Here is a 24857-nt window from a genome sequence, read left to right as displayed (position 1 = left end):
ATATTCCATTGTATATATGTACCACATCTTCTTTATCTACTTGTCTGTCAATGGGCATTTAGGTTGCTTCCATGACCTGGCTATTGTAAATAGTGCTGCAATGAGAATTGGGATGCATGTGGCCTTTTGAATTATGGTTTTCTCTAGGTATATGCTCAGTAGTGGGATTGTTGGGTCATATGGTAATTCTATTTTTAGTTTTTTAAGGAAGCTCCATACTCTTCTCCATAGTGGCTGTATCAATTTACATTCCCACCAACAGTGCAAGAGGGTTCCCTTTTCTCCACACCATCTCCAGCATTTGTTGTTTGTAGATTTTCTGATGATGCCCATTCTAACTAGTGTGAGGTGATACCACATTGTAGTTTTGATTTGCATTTCTCTAATAATTAGTGATGTTGAGCACTTTTTAATGTGCTTCTTGGCCATCTGTAGGTCTTCTTTGGAGAAATGTCTATTTAGGTCTTCTGCCCATTTTTGGATTGGGTTGTTTGTGTTTTTTTAATATTGAACTGCATGAAATGCTTGTATATTTTGGAGATTAATCTTTGTCCGTTAATTCGTTTGCAAATATTTTCTCCCAATTTGAGGGTTGTCTTTTCGTCTTGTTTATAGTTTCCTTTGCTGTGCAAAAACTTTTAGGTACCATTAGGTTCCATTTATTTTTTCTCTGTTTTTATTTCCATTACTTTAGGAGGTGGGTCAAAAGATATCTTGCTGTGATTTATGTCAAAGAGTGTTTTTCCTATGTTTTTCTCTAAGAGTTTTATAGCATCTGGCCTTATATTTAGGTCTTTAATCAATTTTGAGTTTATTTTTGTGTATGGTGTTAGGGAATGTCCTAAGTTCATTCTTTTACATGTAGCTGTCCAGTTTTCCCAGCACCACTTATTAAAGAGACTGTCTTTTCTCCATTGTATATCCTTGCCTCCTTTGTCATAGATTAGTTGACCATAGTTGTGTGTGGGTTTATCTCTGGGCTTTCCATCCTGTTCCACTGATCTATATTTCAGTTTTTGTGCCAGTACCATATTGTCTTGATGACTGTAGCTTTGTAATTTAGTTTGGACTCAGGGAGTCTGATTCCTCCACCTCTGTTTTTTCCCCTCAGAAAATATTGCTTTGACTATTGCTTTGACTATTCGGGGTCTTTTGTGTCTCCATACAAATTTTAAGAGTTTTTGTTCTAGTTCTGTAAAAAATGTCATTGGTAATTTGAAAGGGATTTCACTGAATCTGTAGATTACTTTGGGTAGTATAGTCATTTTCACAATATTGATTCTTCCAATCCAAGAACATGGTATATCTCCCGATCTGTTTTTTGTTTGTTTTGTTTTGTTGTTTGTTTGGTTTTTTTTAACGTCTTTATTGGAGTATCATTGCTTTACAATGGTGTGTTAGTTTCTGCTTTATAACAAACTGAATCAGCTATACATAAACATATACCCCCATATCTCCTCCCTCTTGCATCTCCCTCCCACCCTCCCTATCCCACCTCTCTAAGGGGACACAAAGCACCAAGCTGATGTCCCTGTGCTATGCAGCTGCTTCCCACTAGCTATTTATTTTACACTTGGTAGTGTGTATGTCCATGCCACTCTCTCACTTAGTCCCAGCTTACCCTTCCCCCTCCCCATGTCCTCAAGTCCATTCTCTACATCTGAGTCTTTATTCTTGTCCTGCTCCTAGGTACATCAGGAACAATTTTTTTTTTAGATTCCATATATATATGTGTTAGCATATGATATTTCTTTTTCTCTTTCTGACTTACTTCACTCAGTATGACAGAATCTAGGTCCATCCACCTCACTACAAATAACTCATTTTCATTTCCTTTTATGGCTGAGTAATATTCCATTGTATATATGTGCCATATCTTCTTTATCAATTCATCTGTCGATGGACACTGAGGTTGCTTCCATGTCCCGGCTATTGTAAATAGTGCTTCAATGAACACTGGGATACATGACTCTTTTTGACTTATGGTTTTCTCGGGGTATATGCCCAATAGTGGGATGCTGGGTTGTATGGTAGTTCTATTTTTAGTTTTTTTAAGGAACCTCCATACTGTTCTCCTTAGTGGATGTACCAATTTACATTCCCATCAACAGTGCAAGAGGGTTTCCTTTTCTCCACACCTCTCCAGCATTTATTGTTTGTAGAATTTTTGATGGTGGCCATTCTGACCAGTGTGAGATGATACCTCATTGTAGTTTTGACTTGCATTTCTCTAATGATTAGTGATGTTGAGCATCCTTTCATGTGCTTGTTGGCAAACTGTATATCTTCTTTGGAGAAATGTCTATTTAAGTCTTCTGCCCATTTTTGTATTATGTTGTTTGTTTTTTTGATATTGAGCTGCATGAACTGTTTGTATATTTTGGAGATTAATCCTTTGTCAGTCACTTCGTTTGCAAATATTTTCTCCCATTCTGAGTTTTGTCTTTTCATCATGTTTATAGTTTCCTTTGCTGTGCAAAAGCTTTTAAGTTTCATTAGGTCCTATTTGGGTTCTTTTTGTTTTTACTTCCATAACCTAGGAGGTGGGTCAAAAAGGAAATTGCTGTGATGTAAGTCATACAGTGTTCTGCCTATGTTTTCCTCTAAGAGTTTTATAGTGTCTGGTTTTACATTTAGGTCTCTAATGCATTTTGAGTTTATTTTTGTGTTCCGTGTTATGGAGTGTTCTAATTTCATTCTTTTACATGTAGCTGTCCAGTTGTCCCAGACCACTTATTGAAGAGGTTGTCTTTTCTCCACTGTATATTCTTGCCTCCTTTATCAAAGATAAGGTGACCATATGTGTGTGGGTTTACCACTGGGCTTTATATTCTGTTCTACTGATCTATAGTCCTGTTTTTGTGCCAAAAACCATACTGTCTTGATTACTGTAGCTTTGTAGTATAGTCTGAAGTCTGGGAGCCTGATTCCTCCAGCTCCGTTTTTCTTTCTCAAGATTTCTTTGCCTATTTGGGGTTTTTTGGGTTTCCATAAAAATTGTGAAATTTTTTGTTCTTGTTCTGTGAAAAATGCCATTTGTAGTTTGATAGGGATTTCATTGAATCTGTAGATTGCTTTGGGTAGTATAGTATTTTCACAATACTGATTCTTCAAATCCAAGAACATGGTATATCACTCCATCTTTTTGTGTCACCTTTAATTTCTGTCATCAGTGTCTTACAGTTTTCTGCATACAGGTCTTTTGTCTCCTTAGGTAGGTTTATTCCTAGGTATTTTATTATTTTTGCTACAATGATGAAATGGATTGTTTCCTTAATTTCTCTTTCTGATCTTTTGTTGTTAGTGTATAGGAATGCAAGAGACTTCTGTGCATTAATATTGTATCCTGCAACTTTACCAAATTCATTGATTAGCTCTAGTAGTTTTCTGGTGACATCTTTAGGATAATCTATGCATAGCGTCATGTCATCTGCAAACAGTGACAGTTTTACTTTTTCTTTTCTGATTTGGATTACTTTTATTTCTTTTTCTTTTCTCATTGCCGTGACTAGGACTTCCAGAACTATGTTGAATAATGGTGGTGAGAATGGACAACCTTGTCTTCTTTCTGATCTTAGAGGAAATGCTTTTAGTTTTTCACCATTGAGAATGATGTTTGCTGTGAGTTTGCCGTATATGGCCTTTATTATGCTGAGGTAGGTTCCTTCTATGCACACTTTCTGGAGAGTTTTTATCATAAATTGGTGTTGAATTTTGTCAGAAGCTTTTCTGCATCTATTGAAATGATCGTATGGTTTTTATTCTTCAATTTGTTAACATGGTGTATCACATTGTTTTATTTGCATATATTGAAGAATCCTTGCACCCCTGCGATAAATCCCACTTGATCATGATGTATGATCCTTTTAATGTATTGTTGGATTCTGTATGCTATTATTTTGTTGAGGATTTTTGCATCTATTTTCATCAGTGATATTACTCTGTAATTTTCTTTTCTTGTATTATCTTTGTCTGGTTTTTATGTCAGGGTGATGGTGGCCTCGTAGAATGAATTTGGGAGGGGTCCTCCCCCCACAATTTTTTGGAAGAGTTTGAGAAGGATGGGTGTTAGCTCTTCTCTAAATTTTGAAAAATTCACCTGTGAAGCCATCTGGTCCTTGACTTTTGTTTGTTGGAAGATTTTTAATCACAGTTTCAATTTCATTACTTGTGATTGGTCTGTTCATATTTTCTATTTCTTCATGGTTCAGTCTTGGAAGGTTATATTTTTCTAAGAATTTTTCTATTTCTTCCAGGTTGTCCATTTTATTGGCATAGAGTTGCTTGCAGTAGTCTCTTAGGATGCTTTGCCAGTTGTAACTTCTTTTTCTAATTTATTGATTTGAGTCCTCTCTCTCTTTATCTTGCTGAGTCTTGTTAAAGGTTTATCAATTTTGTTTAACTTCTCAAAGAACCAGCTTTTAGTTTTATTGATCTTTGCTATTATTTTCTTTGTTTCTATTTCATTTTTTTCTGCTCTGATCTTTGTGATTTCTTTCCTTATACTAACTTTGGGTTTTGCTTGTTCTTCTTTCTCTAGTTCCTTTAGCTGTAAAGGTTGTTTGTTTATTTGAGATATTTCTTGTTTCTTGAGGTAGGAATGTATTGCTATAAACTTCCCTCTTGGAATTGCTTTTGCTGCATCCCATAGATTTGAATCATCTTGTTTTCATTGTCATTTGTCTCTAGGTACTTTTTTATTTCCTCTTTGATTTCTTCAGTGATCCATTGGTTATTTTGTAATGTATTGTTTAACCTCCATGTGTTTGTGTGTTTTACGTTTTTTCACCTGTAATTTATTTCTAATCTCATAGCATTGTTGTCGGAAGAGATGCTTGATATGATTTCAATTTTCTTAAATTTACCAAGCCTTGATTTGTGACCAAGATGTGATCTATCCTGGAGAATGTTCCACGTGCATTTGAGAAGAAAGTGTATTCTGCAATTTTCAGATGGTGCGTCCTATAAATATCAATTAAATCTATCTGGTCTACTGTGTCATGTAAAGCTGTGTCTCCTTATTAATTTTCTGTCTGGAAGATCTCTCCATTGGTGTAAGTGAGGTGCTAACGTCCCCCACTATTATTGTGTTATTGCTGATTTCCTCTTTTATATTTGTTAGCAGTCGCCATATGTAGTGTGGTGCTCCTATGTTGGGTGCATATATATTTATAATTGTTATATGTTCTTCTTGGATTGGTCCCTTGATCATTATGGAGTGCCCTTCCTTGTGTTTTGTATCATTCTTTATTTTAAGGTCTATTTTATATGATATGAGTATTGCTACTCCAGCTTTCTTTTGATTTCCATTTACATGGAATATCTTTTTCCATCCTCTCACCTTCAGTCTGTATGTGTCCCTAGGTCTGAACTGGGCCTCTTGTAGACAGCATATATATGGGTCTTGCTTTTGTATCCATTCAGCAAGCCTGTGTCTTTTGGTTGGAGCATTTAATCCATTCACTTTTAAGCAATTATCGATATGTATGTCCTTATTACCATTTTCTTAATTGTTTTGGGATTGTTTTTGTAGGTCCCTTTCTTCTCTTGTGTTTCCCACTTAGAGAAGTTCCTTTAACCTTTGTTGTAGAGCTGGTTTTGTGGTGCTGAATTCTTTTAGCTTTTGCTTGTCTGTAAAGCTTTTCATTTTTCTGTTGAACCAGAATAAGATCCTTGCTGGGTAGAATAATCTGGGTTGTAGGTTCTTCCCTTACATCACTTTAAATATATCATGCCACTTCCTTCTGGCTTATAGAGTTTCTGCGGAGAAATCAGCTGTTAACCTTATGGGAGTTCCCTTGTATTTTTGTTTATTTATTTATTTATTTTTACATCTTGATTGGAGTATAATTGCTTTACAATGGTGTGTTAGTTTCTGCTTTATAACAAAGTGAATCAGTTATACATATACATATGTTCCCATATCTCTTCCCTCTTGCGTCTCCCTCCCTCCCACCCTACCTATCCCACCCCTCCAGGCAGTCACAAAGCTGATCTCCCTGTGCTATGTGGCTCCTTACCACTAGCTATCTATATTGTGTTGGGTAGTGTATATGTGTCCATGCCACTCTCTCGCTTTGTCACAGCTTACCCTTCATCCTCCCAATATCCTCAAGTCCATTCTCTAGTAGGTCTTTGTCTTTATTCCTGTCTTACTTCAAGGTTCTTCATGACATTTTTTTTCTTAAATTGCATATATATGTGTTAGCATACGGTATTTCACTTTCTCTTTCTGACTTACTTCACTCTATATGAAAGACTCTAGGTCCATCCACCTCATTACAAATAGCTCAATTTCATTTCTTTTTATGGCTGAGTAATATTACATTGTATATATGTGCCACATCTTCTTTATCCATTTATCCAATGATGGACACTTAGGCTGTTTCTATCTCCAGGCTACTGTAAATAGAGCTGCATTGAATATTTTGGTACATGACTCTTTTTGAATTATGGTTTTCTCAGGGTATATGCCCAGTAGTGGTATTGCTGGATCATATGGTAGTTCTATTTGTAGTTTTTTAAGGAACCTCCATACTGTTCTCCACAGTGGCTGTACCAACGCACATTCACACCAGCAGTGCAAGAGTGTTCCCTTTCTTCACACCTGCCCAGCATTTATTGTTCCTAGATGTTTTGATGATGGCCATTCTGACTGGTGTGAGATGATATCTCATTGTGGTTTTGATTTGCATTTCTCTAATGATTAATGATGTTAAGCATTCTTTCATGTGTTTGTTGGCAAACTGTATATCTTCTTTGGAGAAATGTCTATTTATGTCTTCTGCCCATTTTTGGCTTGGGTTTTTTTTTTTTTTTTTTATTGAGCTGCATGAGCTGCTTGTAAATTTTGGAGATTAATCCTTTGTCAGTTGCTTCATTTGCAAATATTTTCTCCCATTCTGAGGGTTGTCTTTTGGTCTTGTTTATGGCTTCCTTTGCTGTGCAAAAGGTTTGAAGTTTCATTAGTTCCCAATTGTTTATTTTTGTTTTCATTTCCATTTCTCTCGGAGGTGGGTCAAAAAGGATCTTGCTGTGATTTATGTCATAGAGTGTTCTGCCTATGTTTTCCTCTAAGAGTTTGATAGCTTCTGGCCTTACATTTAGGTCTTTAATCCATTTTGAGGTTATTTTTGTGTATGGTGTTAGGGAGTGATCTCACCTCATACTTTAAAATGTAGCAGTCCAGTTTTCCCAGCACCAGTTATTGAAAAGGCTGTCCTTTCTCCACTGTACATTCCTGCCTACTTTATGAAAGATAAGGTGACCATATGTGCGTGGGCTTATCTCTGGGCTTTCTCTCCAGTTCCATTGATCTATCTTTCTGTTTTTGTGCCAGTACCACACTGTCTTGATTACTGTAACTTTGTAGTATAATCTGAAGTCAGGAAGCCTGATTCTTCCAGCTCTGTTTTTCGTTCCCAAGGTTGCTTTGGCTATTCGGGGTCTTTTGTGTTTCCCTACAAATTGTGAAATTTTTTTTCTAGTTCTGTGAAAAATGCCAGTGGTAGTTTGATAGGGATTTCATTGACTCTGTAGATTGCTTTGGATAGTAGAGTCATTTTCACAGTGCTGTTTCTTCCAATCCAAGAACATGTTATATATCTCCATCTATTCGTATCATCTTTAATTTTTTCATCAGTGTCTTTTAATTTTCTGCATACAGGTCTTTTGTCTCCTTAGGTAGGTTTATTCCTAGATGTTTTATTCTTTTTGTTGCCGTGGTAAATGGGAGTGTTTTCTTGATTTCACTTTCAGATTTTTCATCATTAATGCATAGGAATGCCAGAGATATCTGTGCATTAATTTTGTATCCTGATACTTTACTTAATTTATTGATTAGCTCTAGTAGTTTTCTGGTAGCATCTTTAGGATTCTCTATGTATAATATCATGTCATCTGCAAACAGTGATAGCTTTACTTCTTCTTTTCTGATTTGGATTCCTGTTATTTCCTTTTCTTCTCTGATTGCTGTGGCTAAAACTTCCAAAACTATGTTGAATAAGAGTGGTGACAATGGGCAACCTTGTCTTGTTCCTGATCTTAGTGGAAATGCTTTCAGTTTTTCACCATTGAGGATAACGTTGGCTTTCGGTTTGTCATATATTGCCTTTATTATGTTGAGGAAAGTTCCCTCTATGCCTACTTTCTGCAGGGTTTTTATCATAAATAGGTGTTGAATTTTGTCAAAAGCTTTCTCTGCATCTATTGAGATGATCATATGGTTCTTCTCCTTCAGTTTGTTAATATGGTGTATCACGTTGATTGATTTGCGTATATTGAAGAATCCTTGCATTCCTGGAATAAATCCCACTTGATCATGGTGTATGATCCGTTTAATGTGCTGTTGGATTCTGTTTGCTAGTATTTTGTTGAAGATTTTTGCATCTATGTTCATCAGTGATATTGGCCTGTAGTTTTCTTTCTTTGTGACATCCTTGTCTGGTTTTGGTATCAGGGTGATGGTGGCCTTATAGAATGAGTTTGGGAGTGTTCCTCCCTCTGCTATATTTTGGAAGAATTTGAGGATAGGTGTTAGCTCTTCTCTAAATGTTTGATAGAATTCACCTAGGAAGCCATCTTGTTCTGGGCTTTTGTATGTTAGAAGATAGTTAATCACAGTTTCAATTTCAGTGCTTGTGATTTGTCTGTTCATATTTTCTATTTCTTCCTGATTCAGTCTTAGCAAGTTGTACATTTCTAAGAATTTGTCCATTTCTTCCAGGTTGTCCATTTTATTGGCATAAAGTTACTTGTAGTAATCTCTCATGATCCTTTGTATTTCTGCAGTATCAGGTTTTACTTCCCCTTTTTCATTTCTAATTCTATTGATTTGAGTCTTCTCTCTTTCTTTCTTGATGAGTCTGGCTAATGGTTTATCAATTTTGTTTATCTTCTCAAAGAACCAGCTTTTAGTTTTATTGATCTTTGCTATCATTTCCTTCATTTCTTTTTCATTTATTTCTGATCTTTTATGATTTCTTTCCTTCTGCTAACTTTGGTTTTTTTTGTTGTTGTTGTTCTTTCTCTAATTGCTTTAGGTGCAAGATTATGTTGTTTATTCAAGATGTTTCCTGTTTCTTAAGGTAGGATTGTACTGCTATAAACTTCCCTCTTAGAACTGCTTTTGCTGCATCCCATAGATTTTGGGTCATTGTGTCTCCATTGTCATTTGTTTCCAGGTATTTTTTAATTTCCTCTTTGATTTCTTCAGTTATCACTTCGTCATTAAGTAGTGTATTGTTTAGCCTCCATGTGTTTGTTTTTTTTTTGCAGATCTTCTCCTGTAATTGATATCTAGTCTCAAAGCATTGTGGTCGGAAAAGATACTTGATACAATTTCAATTTTCTTAAATTTACCAAGGCTTGATTTGTGACCCAAGATATGATCTATCCTGGAGAATGTTCCATGAGCACTTGAGATAAATGTGTATTCTGTTGTTTTTGGATGGAATGTCCTATAAATATCAATTAAGTCCATCTTTTTTAATGTATCATTTAAAGTTTGTGTTTCCTTATTTCTTTTCATTTTGGATGATTTGTCCAATGGTGAAAGTGAGGTGATAAAGTCCCCTACTATGAATGTGTTACTGTCGATTTCCCCTTTTATGGCTGTTAGTATTTGCCTTATGTATTGAGGTGCTCCTATATTGGGTGCATAAACATTTACAAATGTTATAGCTTCTTCCTGGATTGATCCCTTGATCATTATGTAGTGTCCATCTTTGTCACTTCTAATAGTCTTTATTTTAAAGTATATTTTGTCTGATATGAGAATTGCTACTCCAGCTTTCTTTTGGTTTCCATTTGCATGGAATATCTTTTTCCATCCTTTTACTTTCAGTCTGTATGTGTCTCTAGGTCTGAAGTGGGTCTCTTTTTGACAGCATATATATGGGTCTTGTTTTTGTTTCCATTTAGCCAGTCTGTGTCTTTTGGTGGGATCATTTAATCCATTTACATTTAAGGTAATTATCAATATGTATGTTCCTATTCCCATTTTCCTAATTGTATTGGGTTTGTTATTTTAGGTCTTTTCCTTCTCTTGTGTTTCTTGCCTAGAGAAGTTCCTTTATCATTTGTTGTAAAGCTGGTTTGGTGGTGCTGAACTCTCTCAGCTTTTGCTTCTCTGTAAATGTTTCAATTTCTCCTTCAAATCTGAATGAGATCCTTGCTGGGTAGAGTAATCTTGTTTGTAGGTTTTTCTCCTTCATACTTTAAATATGTCCTGCCAGTCCCTTCTTGCTTACAGAGTTTCTGCTGAAAGATCAGCTGTTAACCTTATGGGGATTCCCTTGTGTGTTATTTGTTGTTTTTCCCTTGCTGCTTTCAATATGTTTTCTTAGTATTTAATTTTTGACAGTTTGATTAATATGTGTCTTGGTGTATTTCTCCTTGGATTTATCCTGTATGGGACTCTCTGTGCTTCCTGGACTTGATTAACTATTTCCTTTCCCATATTAGGGAAGTTTTCAACTATAATCTCTTCAAATATTTTCTCAGTCCCTTTCTTTTTCTCTTCTTCTCCTGGGACCCCTATAATTCGAATGTTGGTGCATTTAATGTTGTCCCAGAGGTCTCTGAGACTGTCCTCAGATCTTTTCATTCTTTTTTCTTTATTCTGCTCTTCAGTAGTTATTTCCACTATTTTATCTTCCAGGTCACTTATCCGTTCTTCTGCCTCAGTTTTTCTGCTATTCATCCCATCTAGAGTATTTTTAATTTCACTTATTGTGTTGTTCATCATTGCTTGTTTCATCTTTAGTTCTTCTAGTTCCTTGTTAAATGTTTCTTGCATTTTGTCTATTCTATTTCCAAGATTTTGGATCATCTTTACTATCATTATTCTGAATTCTTTTTCAGGGAGACTGCCTATTTCCTCTTCATTTCTTAGGGCTGGTAGGTTTTTTTCTTGCTCCTTCATCTGCTGTGTGTTTTTCTGTCTTCTCATTTTGCTTATATAACTGTGTTTTGGGTCTCCATTTTGCAGGCTACAGGTCCGTAGTTCCTGTTGTTTTTGGTGTCTGTCCCTATTGGCTAAAGTTGGTTCAGTGGGTTGTGTAGGCTTCCTGGTGGGGGGAACTAGTGCCTGTATTCTGGTGGATGAGGCTAGATCTTGTCTTTCTGGTGGGCAGTTCAACGTCCAGTGGTATGTTTTGGGGTGTCTGTGGGCTTATTAGGATTTTAGGCAGCCTCTCTGCTAATAGGTGGGGTTGTGTTCCTGTCTTGCTAGTTGTTTGCCATAGGATATCCAGCACTGTAGCTTGCTGGTCGTGGAGTGAAGCTGGGAGCTGGTGTTGAGATGGAGATCTCTGGGAGATTTTCACCATTTGGTATTATGTGGACATGGGAGGTCTCTTGTGGACCAGTTCCTGAAGTTGGCTCTCCCACCTCAGAGGTACAGCACTGACTCCTGGTTGCAGCACCAAGAGACTTTCATCCACATGGCTCAGAAGAAAAGGAAGAAAAAGTAGAAATAAATAAAGAAAGAAAGAAAGAAAGAAAGAAAGGAGGGAGGGAAGGAGGAAGATGAGAAGGAAGAAAGGTAGGAAGAAAGAGATAAAATAATATAAATTAAAGTAAGATAAAATAAAATAATTAAAATAAAGAGTAATTATTCAGAAAAAATTTTTAAAAACCCCCAAAAAACAAAACAAAACAAAAAAAAAACACGGACGGATAGAACCCTAAGACAAATGGTGGAAGCAAAGCTATACAGACAAAATCTCACACAGAAGCCTACACATGCACACTCACAAAAAGACGAAAAGGGGAAAAAATAATAAATCTTGCTCTCAAAGTCCACCTCTTCAATTTGGGATGATTCACTGTATATTCATGTATTCCACAGGTGCAGGCAGGGTACATCAAGTTGATTGTGGAGCTTTAATCCACTGCTTCTGGGGCTGCTGGGAGAGATTTCCCTTTCTCTTCTTTGTTCTCACTGTTCCCAGGGCTCAGTTTTGGATTTGGCCCCGCCTCTGCATGTAGGTCTGTTCTTCGCTCAGAGAGGACGGGGTTAGAGGAGCAGCTGCTTCGGGAACTCTGGCTCACTCAGGCCAGGGGGATTGAGTGGTACGGAGTGCAGGGCGAGCCTGCGGTGACAGAGGCTGGTGGGACATTGCACCAGCCTGAGGCGTGCCATGCGTTCTCCCGTGGAAGTTGTCCCCCCTGGATCCCGGGACCCTGACAGTGGTGGGCTGCACAGGCTCCCTGGAAGCGGGGTGTGGATAGTGACCTGTGCTCGCACACTGGCTTCTTGGTGGCGGCGGCAGCAGCCTTAGCGTCTCATGCCCTTCTCTGGGGTCTGCGCTGTTAGCTGCGGCTCGCGCCCGTCTCTGGAGCTCCTTTAAGGAGCACTCTTAATCCCCTCTCCTTGCACACGAGGAAACAAAGAGGGAAGAAAAAGTCTCTTGCCTCTTCAGCAGGTCAGGACTTTTCCCCGGACTCCCTCCCGGCTACCCATGGTGCACTAATCCCCTGCAGGCTGTGTTCACGCTGCCAACCCCAGTCCTCTCCCTGCGCTCCGACCGAAGCCAGAGCCTCAGCTCCCAGCCCCGCCCGCCCTGGCAGGTGAGACAACAAGCCTCTCGGGCTGGTGAGTGCCAGTCGGCACCGATCCTCTGTGCAGGAATCTCTCCGCTTTGCCCTCCGCAGCCCTGTTGCTGTGCTCTCCTCCATAGCTCCGAAGCTTTCCCTCTCCACCACCCGCAGTCTCTGCCCGCGAAGGTGCTTCCTAGTGTGTGGAAACCTCTCCTCCTTTACGGCTCCCTCCCACTGGTGCAGGTCCCGTCCCTATCCTTTTGTCTCTGTTTATTCTTTTTTCTTTTGCCCTACCCAGGTACGTGGGGACTTTCTTGCCTTTTGGGAGGTCTGAGGTCTTCTGCCAGCATTCAGTAGGTGTTCTGTAGGAGTTGTTCCACAAGTAAATGTATTTCTTGTGTATCTGTGGGGAGGAAGGTGATCTCTGCGTCTTACTCTTCTGCCATCATCCTGTTCAGCCTCTTCCCTTGTATTTTGTTTGTCATTTTTCACTTGTTGCTTTTAATAATTTTTCTTTGTCTTTAATTTGATTACTTTGTGTCTCGGTGTGTTTCTCCTTGGGTTTACCCTGCCTGGGACTCTCTACACCTCCTGGACTTGGGTGACTATTTCCTTTCCCATGTTATGGAAGTTGTCAACTATAATCTCTTCAAATATTTTCTTGGGTCCTTTCTCTCTCTCTTCTGCTTCTGGGACCCCTATAATGTGAATGTTGGTTCGTTTAATGCTGTCCCAGAGGTCTCTTAGGCTGTCTTCATTTCTTTTCATTCTTTTTCTTTATTCTGTTCTATGGCAGTGAATTCCACCATTCTGTCTTCCAGGCCACTTATCCATTCTTCTACTTCAGTTATTCTGCTATTGATTCCTTCTAGTGTATTTTTCATTTCAGTTATTGTATTGTTCCTCTCTGTTTGTTTGTTCTTTAATTCTTCTAGGTCTTTGTTAAACATTTCTGGCATCTTCTGAACCTTTGCCTCCATTCTTTTTCCAAGGTTTTGGATCACCTTCATTATCATTATTCTCAATTCTTTTCTGGAAGGTTGCCTATCTCCACTGCATTTAGTTGTTTTTCTGGAGTTTTATCTTGTTCCCTCATGTGGTACATAGTCCTCTGCCTTTTCATTTTGTCTATCTTTCTGTGAATATGGTTTTTGTTCCACAGGCTGCAGGATTGTCGTTCTTCTTGCTTCTGCTGTCTGATCTCTAGTGGATGAGGCTGTCTAAGTGGCTTATGCCAGCTTCCTGATGGAAGGGACTGGTGGTGGGTTCAGCTGGGCATTGCTCTTGTGTGCAGAGCTCAATATAACTTTAATCTGCTGGTCTGCTGATGGGTGGGGCTGAGTTCCCCCCTGTTGGTTGTTCAGTCTGAGATGACTCAGCACTGGAGCCTACAGACCCTTTGGTGGGGCTAATGGTGGACTCTGGGAGGGCTCACACCAAGGAGTGCTTCCTAGTACTTCTGCTGCCAGTGTCCATGTCCCTGTGGTGAGCCACAGCCGCCCCCTGCCTCTGCAGAAGACCCTCCAACACAAGCAGGTAGGTCTGATCCAGTCTCCTATAGGGTCAGTGTTCCTTCCCCCTGTGTCCTGATGTGCACTCTACTTTGTGTGTGCCCTCCATGAGTGGAGTCTCTGTTTCCCCCAGACCTGTCAAAGTCCTGCCATCTAATCCCAGTTAACTTCAAAGCCTGCTTCTCTGGGAATTCCTCCTCCCATGGTTGGGAAGCCTGACATGGGGCTCAGAACCTTCACTCCTGTGGGTGGACTTCTATGGTATAATTGTTTTTCTGTTTGTGAGTCAACCACCCAGAAGTTATGGGATTTGATTTTATTGTGATTGCACCCTTCCTACCATCTTCTGGTGGCTTCTCCTTTGTCCTTGTATGTGGAGTATTTTTTTGGTGAGTTCCAGTGTCTTCCTGTCGATGATTGTTCAGCAGTTAGTTGTGATTCTGGTCCTCTCACAAAGGGGAGTGAATGCACATCCTTCTACTCTGCTATCTTGGACCAATCTAGAACATGTGAATTTTTAAGGACACAAATATTCAGTCTATACCACATGGGTTTACATTTCCATGTACCTATAATTTTAGAAGAAAAATATTTCTAGCATTATTTTGAAAAATGGGAACATTTAAAAAGCAGTATTCCATGAAACACAGTTTGGAAGATGGTGATTTAGCATAAAACTTTCAAACAACCAGAATTATAAATTCTCCTGTGAATCTTTTTTTATTATTCTTGTCAGGTCTGCCTTTGATCTCCATTGCTGAATTTATGAATATATACAATGTTCTGTATCTATCTGCTTAAGTTTCCAAAATCTGATTTCACTACAACCTTGGACTATCTTTGAGTGTTAAATTGGAGAACCAGTGTTATTTTTGTAATTCTGTTAGAGAATGTTTTTTATTGGGAGAATATTGAAAATAATAGTTAAAATATAAAGTATAAAAAAAGTTGGAAACTGATTTAAGAAAATGTTAATCTATTATTTAACTATATTTTCAGAAACCAATATATTTTGAAGCATGATTAGAGGTGTAGCATATAATTTTAATATTACATTTTTGTATATTTCAATGGGAAAAATACATTTAATTATAGAACACTATTACTTAAAATAATTATTAAAGTTATATCTTTATATTAAGGAATGTTTTGGAAATAGACTTGTTCATCACCTGTTGTACTGAAAGTGCTTGCTACTTGGATGTTCTTTTATGTTATTAAATTGTAGAGGAATATTTATATTAAATGCTAAATAATATGATCTTGTTAATAACAAAATTACTTAGCAAGAGTATTTACTTTTCAGGATAAATACATTTTTAACTGCATGTCAATTTTCTGTCTATTGATAATTCTATTTTATCATTAAATTGTTCTAAGTGTTAACCTTTTTTGGCCAAAGAAGCCATCACTATAATTCCAGATTTAACCCTTGAGTGTATTTCTGTGTTAAAATTTCCAAGCAAGATACGTATGTATGAGGTCAGGCTCCCTTTGACTGGGATGCTTTGGCCTCAGAACTCAAGCCTTTATTAAGTTGCCTTTTCCATACAATGGTTGTCTTGCTCTTTCTAGGTGATGATGCCAGGGAGGCAGTTAAACATGGTTTGGACGGGATCTTGGTGTCAAATCATGGGGGTCGACAGCTCGACGGGGTGCCAGCCACTGTGAGTTTTGGCAAATGCCTCAACTGGTATTCCCATTTCTATCCCACTTTTGGCTATCTCTATGACTGCCTTTCCTTGTGTATATATTTTTGTGTGAATACTCAAGGTAAAATATGTATGAATATAGGTAAGAGCTCAGATTTTAAGTTTAGTGGCAAGTAACTACCTAAATTAGATCACTATTCGGTCTATTTATTTGTAAACTTATAAAAGTCTGTGTTAAATACCAAGCCATTAGTAGGCAGGGATTATTCCTGTTTTCATAAATATACCAATAAGTATATTATAAATTGGAGTATGAAAGAAAATATTATGCCATGAGTTTCCTGGAGGTGGGAGTTGAAGAACTGCAGAGTGAGGGCAGGTGGGGAAAGGAGGTAGAAATCCTGTGGTCCAGGTGAGGAGATGTCTGCTGCAAACAAGCTACTCTGTTGGAGCTGTGAACTACCTTGGCTGCATATTGGAATCACCTGGGAAACTGTAAAGAATCCTAATTCCCAGGCTGCACCCTAGATCCATCCATCAGAATCTTGCAGGACCAGGGGAGGCAGAGGCACTAGTATTTTTGACAGCTACCCAGGAGATCCAATGTGAATCTATGTTTTGTATACACTGTACACACTATGCTAGGCAAATAAGAGTCCAGAATCCAGATATAAAAGTAAACTAAGCTGGTTGGAATGATTTGGGATGGAGTTAAAACTGTAAAGGAGAGCAATTATCTCCAAAAAGGCCAAGAGCCAAGGAGTCCAACCAGGGGTTGATTTTAAGATCAAGGATTGGTGGGCCCAGAAGTGGACCAAAAGTCATGGAAGCAGACACATATCTAGGGGTGGATTTCATGGATCCATGATCTAGAATGGAGGCCAGAAGCTGTAGGTGGAGTGGGGTGGGGTCCCCTTACAGGCTGTCCACTTGTGGGAACATGACCAAGATTCTTTTAGATGAGGCAATGGGACTGCAGTTGCCTTTCACCTCTGCTCTGTTCTCATGTGGACCCCTGTTTTTACGAGTGTGAGTCTAAAAGTGGAATGGGAAAGAGTGAGATGTGTTTGGGGAATACCAAGGAATCCATTTTGTTTGCACTACCTGGTGGGAGTCGGGAGTCCTGGGAAATACACCTGCTAGGAGAGGTCTGGGAGGAGGTCCTTTAATATTATGTCATTGAATATGCAATAGCAAAGCCCTGAGTTAGCAGCAACGAGTATCACAAATTGGACTGTGGCATTACAGGGGACAGGAAGATCAATGAGGTGGCCCACATAATTATGAGAGCCAAGGAAAGAGAGAAGGGCCTGACCTGCTATGGGGCAGAAGGACTCAATAGTCCCTCCGAATTTCAGTTTTTTCATCTTTTAAAGTTTAAAAATCAATTAGATTACTTCTTTGGTGCCTTTAAACTTTAGTGTTCTATAATCTCAATTATCTATCATAGGCAAAGTAAGCTAGCATCATGTAACAAAACTTAAATAAATATGTATCTACAAAATAATGTGAATGGACTTCCTAGGCCATCATTTCTGAGCTGGATCATCATATGCATTTCCCCCTTTTGTCAGAACCATTTAGTCATAGTTAATAGTGGATGGCTTTAATTGGGATGAATATTTGAATTTATTCAAATAATTTAGTAAAGTAGTAGTGGAATACTGTTGCATTAAACTAGCAGGCTGATTTAGCTAAAGCCACGGATGCTGTGTAGGTTAGGGCAGATTGAATGATGACAGGGAGCTATTGGGTATACGCATTTGCACTCAGACTTTTTCGTGAAGCACTAATGGGCTAATGATAGGAATGAATCAAGTCTTTGCACGCAGTCAATAATTAAAATCATAAAATTGGAAGTTGTCAGCTCTTTCCAATTCAGCATTACTTATAAAGACCCATCTTTTTAGGTGATATTAAACATTACCTGCAGTGGAGGGTGAAGAGCTCCTTTGGGCAGGGAGAAGATGGTCACAGTTCAAGGCTTTTCCGCTGATTTATGACTCTCTTTTGTATGAAGATGTAGACTTAGTGTGCAGGCCAAATTCAGTTTGTTTTCTAAAAATAAAATTTAAATCTACTGAAATCAAATCTAACTAGATTTTAAGGGGAAAATATCTAAATGGTGTGATTTATTTCCTTCTGGCTGAGGGAATATGGAAACTTATCTAAAAGAGTTTTTTGAGTTGTGGTCTCAGAGACTATTTTAAGAAAAACAATTACCCTCTCCTTTGCATGATGTGTACATGAGAGGAGATGCTTGCTTGAGTTTTGCCTCCTACTTTAGAGCAAATTTAAGGTGCATGACAATGAGAGGAATGTGAAACAGTATTGAGTTTATAGTGAAGGTGCTTTTCTCTCAGTATGGTGATTTTGAGGTGTGTGGCAAAAGGCTTGGAGGATGCTGTGGTGTAGAACTTTTCAGTAGATACACAGAAGGACTTGCTCTCCTGCACATTCTGTGACATCATAATTCAGAGCCAAAGAGGCAACATGATTTCACTGGCAGAGCATTGAAATGAACCCAGAGTTTTGGGTTCAAGTCCTTGTCTTGCCTCCTCTGAGGGGTGAGAGCTGGGTGAGCAAGTTGCTCAAACTTTTCAGCCTGAGCCTCTTCATAACGTTGTGTTGGTTGCAAAAATAGAACATCTGGATTATATGATTTCTACATTTCTATAAATCACAGAGTTTCTTTGTATGGAGAAATACTTATCATTAGGAGTCCTAGAACAGGAGTTTGACTTAAGTCCATCTTAATGCAACGCTACCAAGAACCACTGCCAGACCCCTGCTACAGCAAAGAGTTTAAAAATAAGTTCATGTTAAGATCCTTACCCTGAAGGTAATAATGTGGCCAAGACTTGTCTTGGAGTAATTAGCGAATGATATGGCAGAATCAAATCAATTTCCAAAATCCACAGTACTGGAACATCTCAAACTGGGGTCTAAAGACAAATTCTCTGGAGTCTTTGAACCCTAGGAGAATTCTTTTTTCATTTTTGTTTTGATGCTAACTGGACCCAAAATACCTTAAACTTAAAAATATGACATTCCTTTCTAGTCAAAATTCTCAACTGTAAAACCTTTTCAGAAAATAAACTTTGAGTTGTTAAATCAGTGTTTCTAAAGTTGAGTCCTTGGGCATATTCTATGAGATCTTTCATTTTTCCTTCTGAAAGGAATTCATGAAATTCTACCTCTGAGAGACACTTGATATATCAGTTAGCTTTTGCTGTGTAACAAACCACTCTGAAATTTACTGGCTAAAATCCAACAGCCATTTATTCATGTCACAACTTTGTGTGTTGGCAATTTGAGCTGATATCCACTGGGAGGTTTTTCTGGTCCTGGCTGGGCTCACTCATATGCGTATGTGGTCCATTGCTGGGTCTACTAGGGCAGACTAGTGTAGGATGACATCAGCAGGGATGACTCTGCATCGTCTCACATCTAGCATATTAGGTGGCCTGGTTTCCTAGAGAGCAAGTGGAAATATGCAAAGCCTCTTGAGCTCTAGGCTTAGAACAGGCACACTGTCACTTCTCTCTTGTTCTATTGGTGAAAGCAAGTCACAAGGCTGGTTTAGATTCAAGGGGTGAGGAAGTAGACTCTTCTGGCCCCATTTCTCCCTCATGATGGGAGAAGCGGAAATGTCATGTTGCAAGGAAATGGAGATAGGGAAGGAAATAGTTGCAGTCATTTTTACAGTTGCAAACAATCGCCAGACCTATATGGACCAGTGATTTTCTAAACGTGCTTAGTAGAACTCACATCCCCACCCCCAGGCAGGGCTGCCTGGTGAAGCGTGATGGGTAGAGAGTCAGAGGAGGACTCGTGGGCAATGGCCTGGAATCTGTCTCCTTCACTGTTAACTAAAGCACCTCTGGCTTTTCTGTTTTTGTTTGTGCTCAACTGCTTTGGTTTGGAAATCAAGAGTATAGGACTGGATGCTATAAGAATGTAGAAAGATGGAAGCCCCCTGTGAGTGGAAGTTTTGTGGGACAGGGGGGACCTGGAAGTGTGTACCTTGAGCAGGAACAGGAAAGAGGGGAGCTCTTTGGGAGTCAGATCCCTGTGGGATTCATTTTGGATTCCTTAAACTGCCTGGCATAATGCCTGGAATCTGCCAGGTAATCAATAAAGTGTTTGATAAATCAATGAATGAGATATATGTATATGTATAGCTGATTCACTTCATTATAAAGCAGAAAATAATACACCATTGTAAAGCAATTATACTCCAATAAAGATGTTAAAAAAAAATCAATGAATGGATGGATGAGTGAGTAGTAGTACATTGGAATCTTACCGTATTTTCCTGTAGATTAACTCTGCTGGAGATAAGCCTAAAATTAGTTGTCTAAAGAACCTTTAAGGAAAGAAAAGCTGAAATGAATTGTCTCTTAGATGTGTAGCAAGCTGAAAAAAAGGGAAACAGAACAGTCATAAAATAGTGGATTTTTCTACTACATTTACTTATTTAATCTGCTCTGATCAGAATTATTCTGCATAATATATACACAGTAAAACTGCAGCTCCAGAAAGAAGAAAGGGAGGATAGAAATGCTCAGCTATGGATAGAACATCCTTGTCCAAGGACACAGGAAACACCAATCTGGACTAAATTTTATAACCCAGGATTCACATTTTAAGTACCTTATTAGTTTATTTTTTAGGCTAGTTTGGGCATTGGAAATATCCTAAACAGACTTGATTTGCGTGACTGTGAAAATGTGTATTGAACCCAAGCTAGCTAATATTTTTCTTTGGTTTTGGTTTCAAATGGGGAAATATGCTTAATTATAGCTTGCATCATCACTTGGAAATTGTAGCATTTATATGTTGATGTAACTTGCCTGACTGTAAAAAGAGGACTATGTATAGGTAAAGGGACGTATGTAAATGGATCCAAAGCATGTTTGGCCAGGCAGAAAAGCCAAAAGGAAAAGGGGAAAATCACACTACCTGCCAAACGTTTTAGGGGCCCTGCTCCAACTGTTGCCTTCACTTCCTCCAAATCTGTAGTCAGGTTTGGTCTTCAACCTTTTACACAAAACTCTCTTTAAGTTGAGCCTCTAAAATTTTAGGGGAGAAGTGGGAAAGCTTTTGAGTGATTTCAGCACAATTATTTCTAGAAAAACTGCACTTGAATGTATGGACTTAATTTTATATTTAAATACTTGGGGATGAAAGTGGATAATTTCTACAGATTTTGATCTACAGGTCACCTTGAGGATTGTTTCCACCCTCAAGTGCAAAGATTCACATCAAAGTAGCCAATTGTATCAGTTACTAGCTATTAAAATTGTTGGCTATTAGCCAACGTTATGAGCTAGAAAACAAAGATTAAAAACTCAGTGATTTAAATCAACAGAGTCTTTATTCCCATGAATCTTTGTGTCAACTGGGGGTCTGCCGATCTAGATTTGGTACTGGTTAGATGGCTGTGCTCCAAGTTTCAGGTCCAGCTGGGCTTGGATGGGGCAGCTCTGCTTGCTGAATATTTTCTCTGGGTCTAGCTAAAGGGAAAGCACTGCCTGGGGGATTCTCCTCCCATGCAAGGTGCAGGAGAAAATTGAAATGCACGAGGTCTCTTAAGGCTTATGCCCAGAAACGGCACTCTGCCACCTCTGCTCAAGTGTCATTGGCCAAAGTAGTTGCAAGGCCAAGGCCACTGTCGAGTAGTGGCAAGTGCACTCTGTTTCTTTTAGTAGGAAACACTGCCAAGTGGTCTTGGAAAAAGTGGGTTCAAAGTGGTGTGAAGAATTAAGAACAATAGTGCAATATACCAGATCGACCTCAATGAGGATCTTATATTCTCTAGTGCTGATATAAGCCTATCATCAATTGCCAATCAAGATGAGGATCTTCAAGTTTCATGTGGTCATTTTCCTTAAAGGCAAGAAAAATGTTATCAGGGAGAATTCTCTAATGTACAGCTGGATGTTTCCTATATTATTATATATATTTGCTACATTATTGTACATATTCCCGTATTTTGGATGGGAAAATCAGAGACTAAGATTTTCTGTGACTGGTGGTGTTTGCATTTTTATATACCATTTCTTCTACCACAACCTGAGTATGAATTTTAACAACTCATTTTTCAATGAGTAAATAATGTTCAGAATAATTTATATGAGCAAGATAATTCATTTATATTTATGTGTTTAATGAAAAAACAGCTCTGTGTCTTTTAAGATCATTACGTGCTTTTAAATTGTGTTTATATATTTTTTGGATCATGATATTTGAATTTGAATATCAGGAATAGAATAAAACCCTTGGATTTTGATAGAAAAATAAGTCAGTTCCAAATTTAGTTGGTTTTTTATTACTAGCATTTGCACCTCTTATTTTAGGAGGGAATAGCTTTACTGTTGATTCTAAACCTAGCCTCTTTCACTCTAAGCCCTGTCAGGTGGTTGGTGGCCTGAGGAAGTTGAATTGGAGAACAATTCAGCATGCATAGTATCACTTTACTGACCTCTTGTCTCCACAGATTGACGTTCTGCCAGAAATTGTGGAGGCTGTGGAAGGGAAGGTGGAAGTCTTCCTGGATGGGGGTGTACGGAAGGGGACCGATATTCTGAAAGCTCTGGCCCTGGGAGCCAAGGCTGTGTTTGTGGGGAGACCGATCATTTGGGGCCTGGCTTTGCAGGTAATGAGAGGACAAAGCAATAAATATATAAAACAGGATGACTCAACTGTGAAATAAATCTGTGAAACCATTCAGACTGACTTACTCAAAAGATCTGTGTCTTCTATTTGCTTAGGGAGAGAAAGGCGTTCAGGATGTCCTTGAGATACTGAAGGAAGAATTCTGGTTGGCCATGGCTCTGAGTGGTAAGGCTTGGTACTCTCATTTACAACTTCTTTTCTTCTGGGTGTCTTTAGGCCAGGCTCCTTGGTGGAGAGAAGTGAATTTGAAGGGGAAGAGGATGGAATCATTTGGAGTGTAATTCAATTTAACGTTGGCTGCATACTCACAGCTGTAGTGCAGAGTGCTCTCTGGACGGAGAAACTCCACAGTGTGTGCTGTCTGGAGTGGTCACTTAGCCTTTGACAGTCTTCTCAGGGATATTTTGGTGAGTCTTACTAGTACCTTAATGGTGAACACTACATTGAACCCTTCCTCCTCTCTTAACACATGAATGAGAAATCTAACTGGCTAGTCAACAGCTCCATCTGGATGTCTAAGGGGCATCTCAAAGTCTACCTGTCTAAAACTAAACTGCCAACTTTCCCCTTTAAACCTGCTCTACCTTCCAACTCTCCAGTCTCAGTTCATGTTAATACTATTATCTCAGTTGCTCAGATCAAAAATCTTAAGTCACTCTTGACTCCTTTTGTCTCTCATACCCTCACATCCACAGAGGTGCTTTCTGTAAAAGAGACCTACTCACCACCTCCTCTGCCACCAGCCTGTCTGGAGCCTTCATGATCTTTCTTCATCTTGGATATTGTGATGGTCTTCCTGTGTATCCTTCCCATCGTTGTCTCTCTTTCCTAGGGAATTTCGGGTCAGCCTGTCTATCGTTGCTTCCATCCCTGTCCCAGTCTATTCTGATCACAGCATCAGGACTATCCTTTTAAACATGAACTCAGGTCATATCACTCTTCTGATCAGAACTCTCCAATGGCTCTCAATTTATTCAGAGTAAATGCTGAAGTCTTTACGATGGTCTACGAGGTCTTATGTGATTGACCTCTGTCACCTCTCTGACTTCAGCTCCTCCCACTCTCACTCTTGCTTATTCCACCCAGGCCACATTTGCCTCCTTGATTATCCTTGACCATGTCAGACATATTTCAGCCTTAGGGCTTTGGCCTTGGCCGCGCCTCCTACCTGGACGCTCATTCCCCAGATATCTACGTGGCTAACTCTCCCATGTCCTTCAAGTCTCACTTACATCCTACTTTCTCACAGTGTCCCATCCAGACCACCGTATTTAAAATGGCAATTTGTCCTCCACCCACTCAACTTCCAGTTTTTTTCCCTGTTACTATTTCATTATTTTTCCATAACACCTAACACCTTCTATAGATAATCTATCACATAATTAATTTTTTAATTACATGCATTATGTATTTTCTGTTTCCTCTCTGGAAGTAAGAACCCTGAGGCAGGGATCTTTGTTATCTTTACTGCAGTATCCCCAGTGTCTAGAGCCGTGCATAGCACGTAAATAATAAGTATTTGCTGAAGGAACGAACAAGTAAATAATCACCATTATTCCTAGTGACTGAATTTGACTCAGAATGGACCTCTAGATGCAAAGAATCACCATGAGTCAATTATCACCTCCCCCACTTCTGAAAGTAATGAGGGCTTCCTTTTCTGTGATTCGTGTCACTCAGATTGTCCCCACAGATAGAATTCTGGAGATCAGTGGTCTACACTCTCCTGAGCTGAGGCTGTGTGGACACAGCATCAGTGAGAAGAACGCCATTCTCTGAATCCTCACTCTGCATTTTAATTTGCTACAGACATATCCTAAAAGAGAGCTTTCAGCCACTGACTCTCTATTAAATGTGGCAGAAAAGAATATACTCTTTGTGTTAATAAAAATATGTGCCAGTCATTTTGTGTTAAGGACTGTTTAGGTAATAAAAATGGTCTCATGCCACATAAGATTTGGCAAGCTTACCTTGAATCATAAACCTTACATTTGTCAAGTTTTACATTCCTTGGGAAAACGATTACCTGCCTGATTATTATTGCATTCATTTCATATTAAATGTATGCATTATTTTTTCAGGGTGCCAGAATGTGAAAGTCATCGACAAGACATTGGTGAGGAAAAATCTTTTGGCCGTTTCCAAGATCTGACAGTGCACAATATTTTCCCATCTGTATTATTTTTTTTTTTGGCGTGTATTACTTGACAAAGAGACACTGTGCAGAGGGTGACCACAGTCTGTAATTCCCCACTTCGATACAAAGGGTGTCGTTCTTCTCCAACAAAATAGCAATCCCTTGCTATTTTAAGTTCATTGCTTTTGACTTTTCAATGAGTGTCCTAGGAACCTTTTAGAAAGAAATGGACTAGCATCCTGGAAATATATTAACTGTTAAAAAGAAAACATTGAAAATGGATTTAGACAACGTCATCCCCTGGCAGCCTCACGTGCTACAAAACAAAAGATA

At 38.8% G+C, this 24857-nt stretch overlaps 1 protein-coding gene across 1 annotated transcript in view; it reads left to right on the top strand.

The window, feature by feature from the left end:
- Positions 1–24539, top strand: part of HAO1 (hydroxyacid oxidase 1) — a gene marked incomplete at both ends in the record, with an annotated part of 64456 nt that extends 39917 nt beyond the window's left edge. The window contains 4 exons of the mRNA XM_079945928.1: positions 15630–15721; positions 22209–22367; positions 22483–22552; positions 24469–24539. Of these exons, the coding sequence (XP_079802054.1) occupies positions 15630–15721; positions 22209–22367; positions 22483–22552; positions 24469–24539 (392 nt within the window). The remainder of the gene's footprint in view (positions 1–15629; positions 15722–22208; positions 22368–22482; positions 22553–24468) is intronic.
- Between the last annotated feature and the right edge of the window lie 318 nt (positions 24540–24857).

This window comes from Stenella coeruleoalba, assembly GCF_951394435.1.
Source record: "Stenella coeruleoalba genome assembly, chromosome: 15".
Taxonomy (NCBI): domain Eukaryota; kingdom Metazoa; phylum Chordata; class Mammalia; order Artiodactyla; family Delphinidae; genus Stenella; species Stenella coeruleoalba.
Note: the sequence above shows the minus strand (reverse complement) of the source record. Positions and strands in the feature narration are given on the sequence as shown.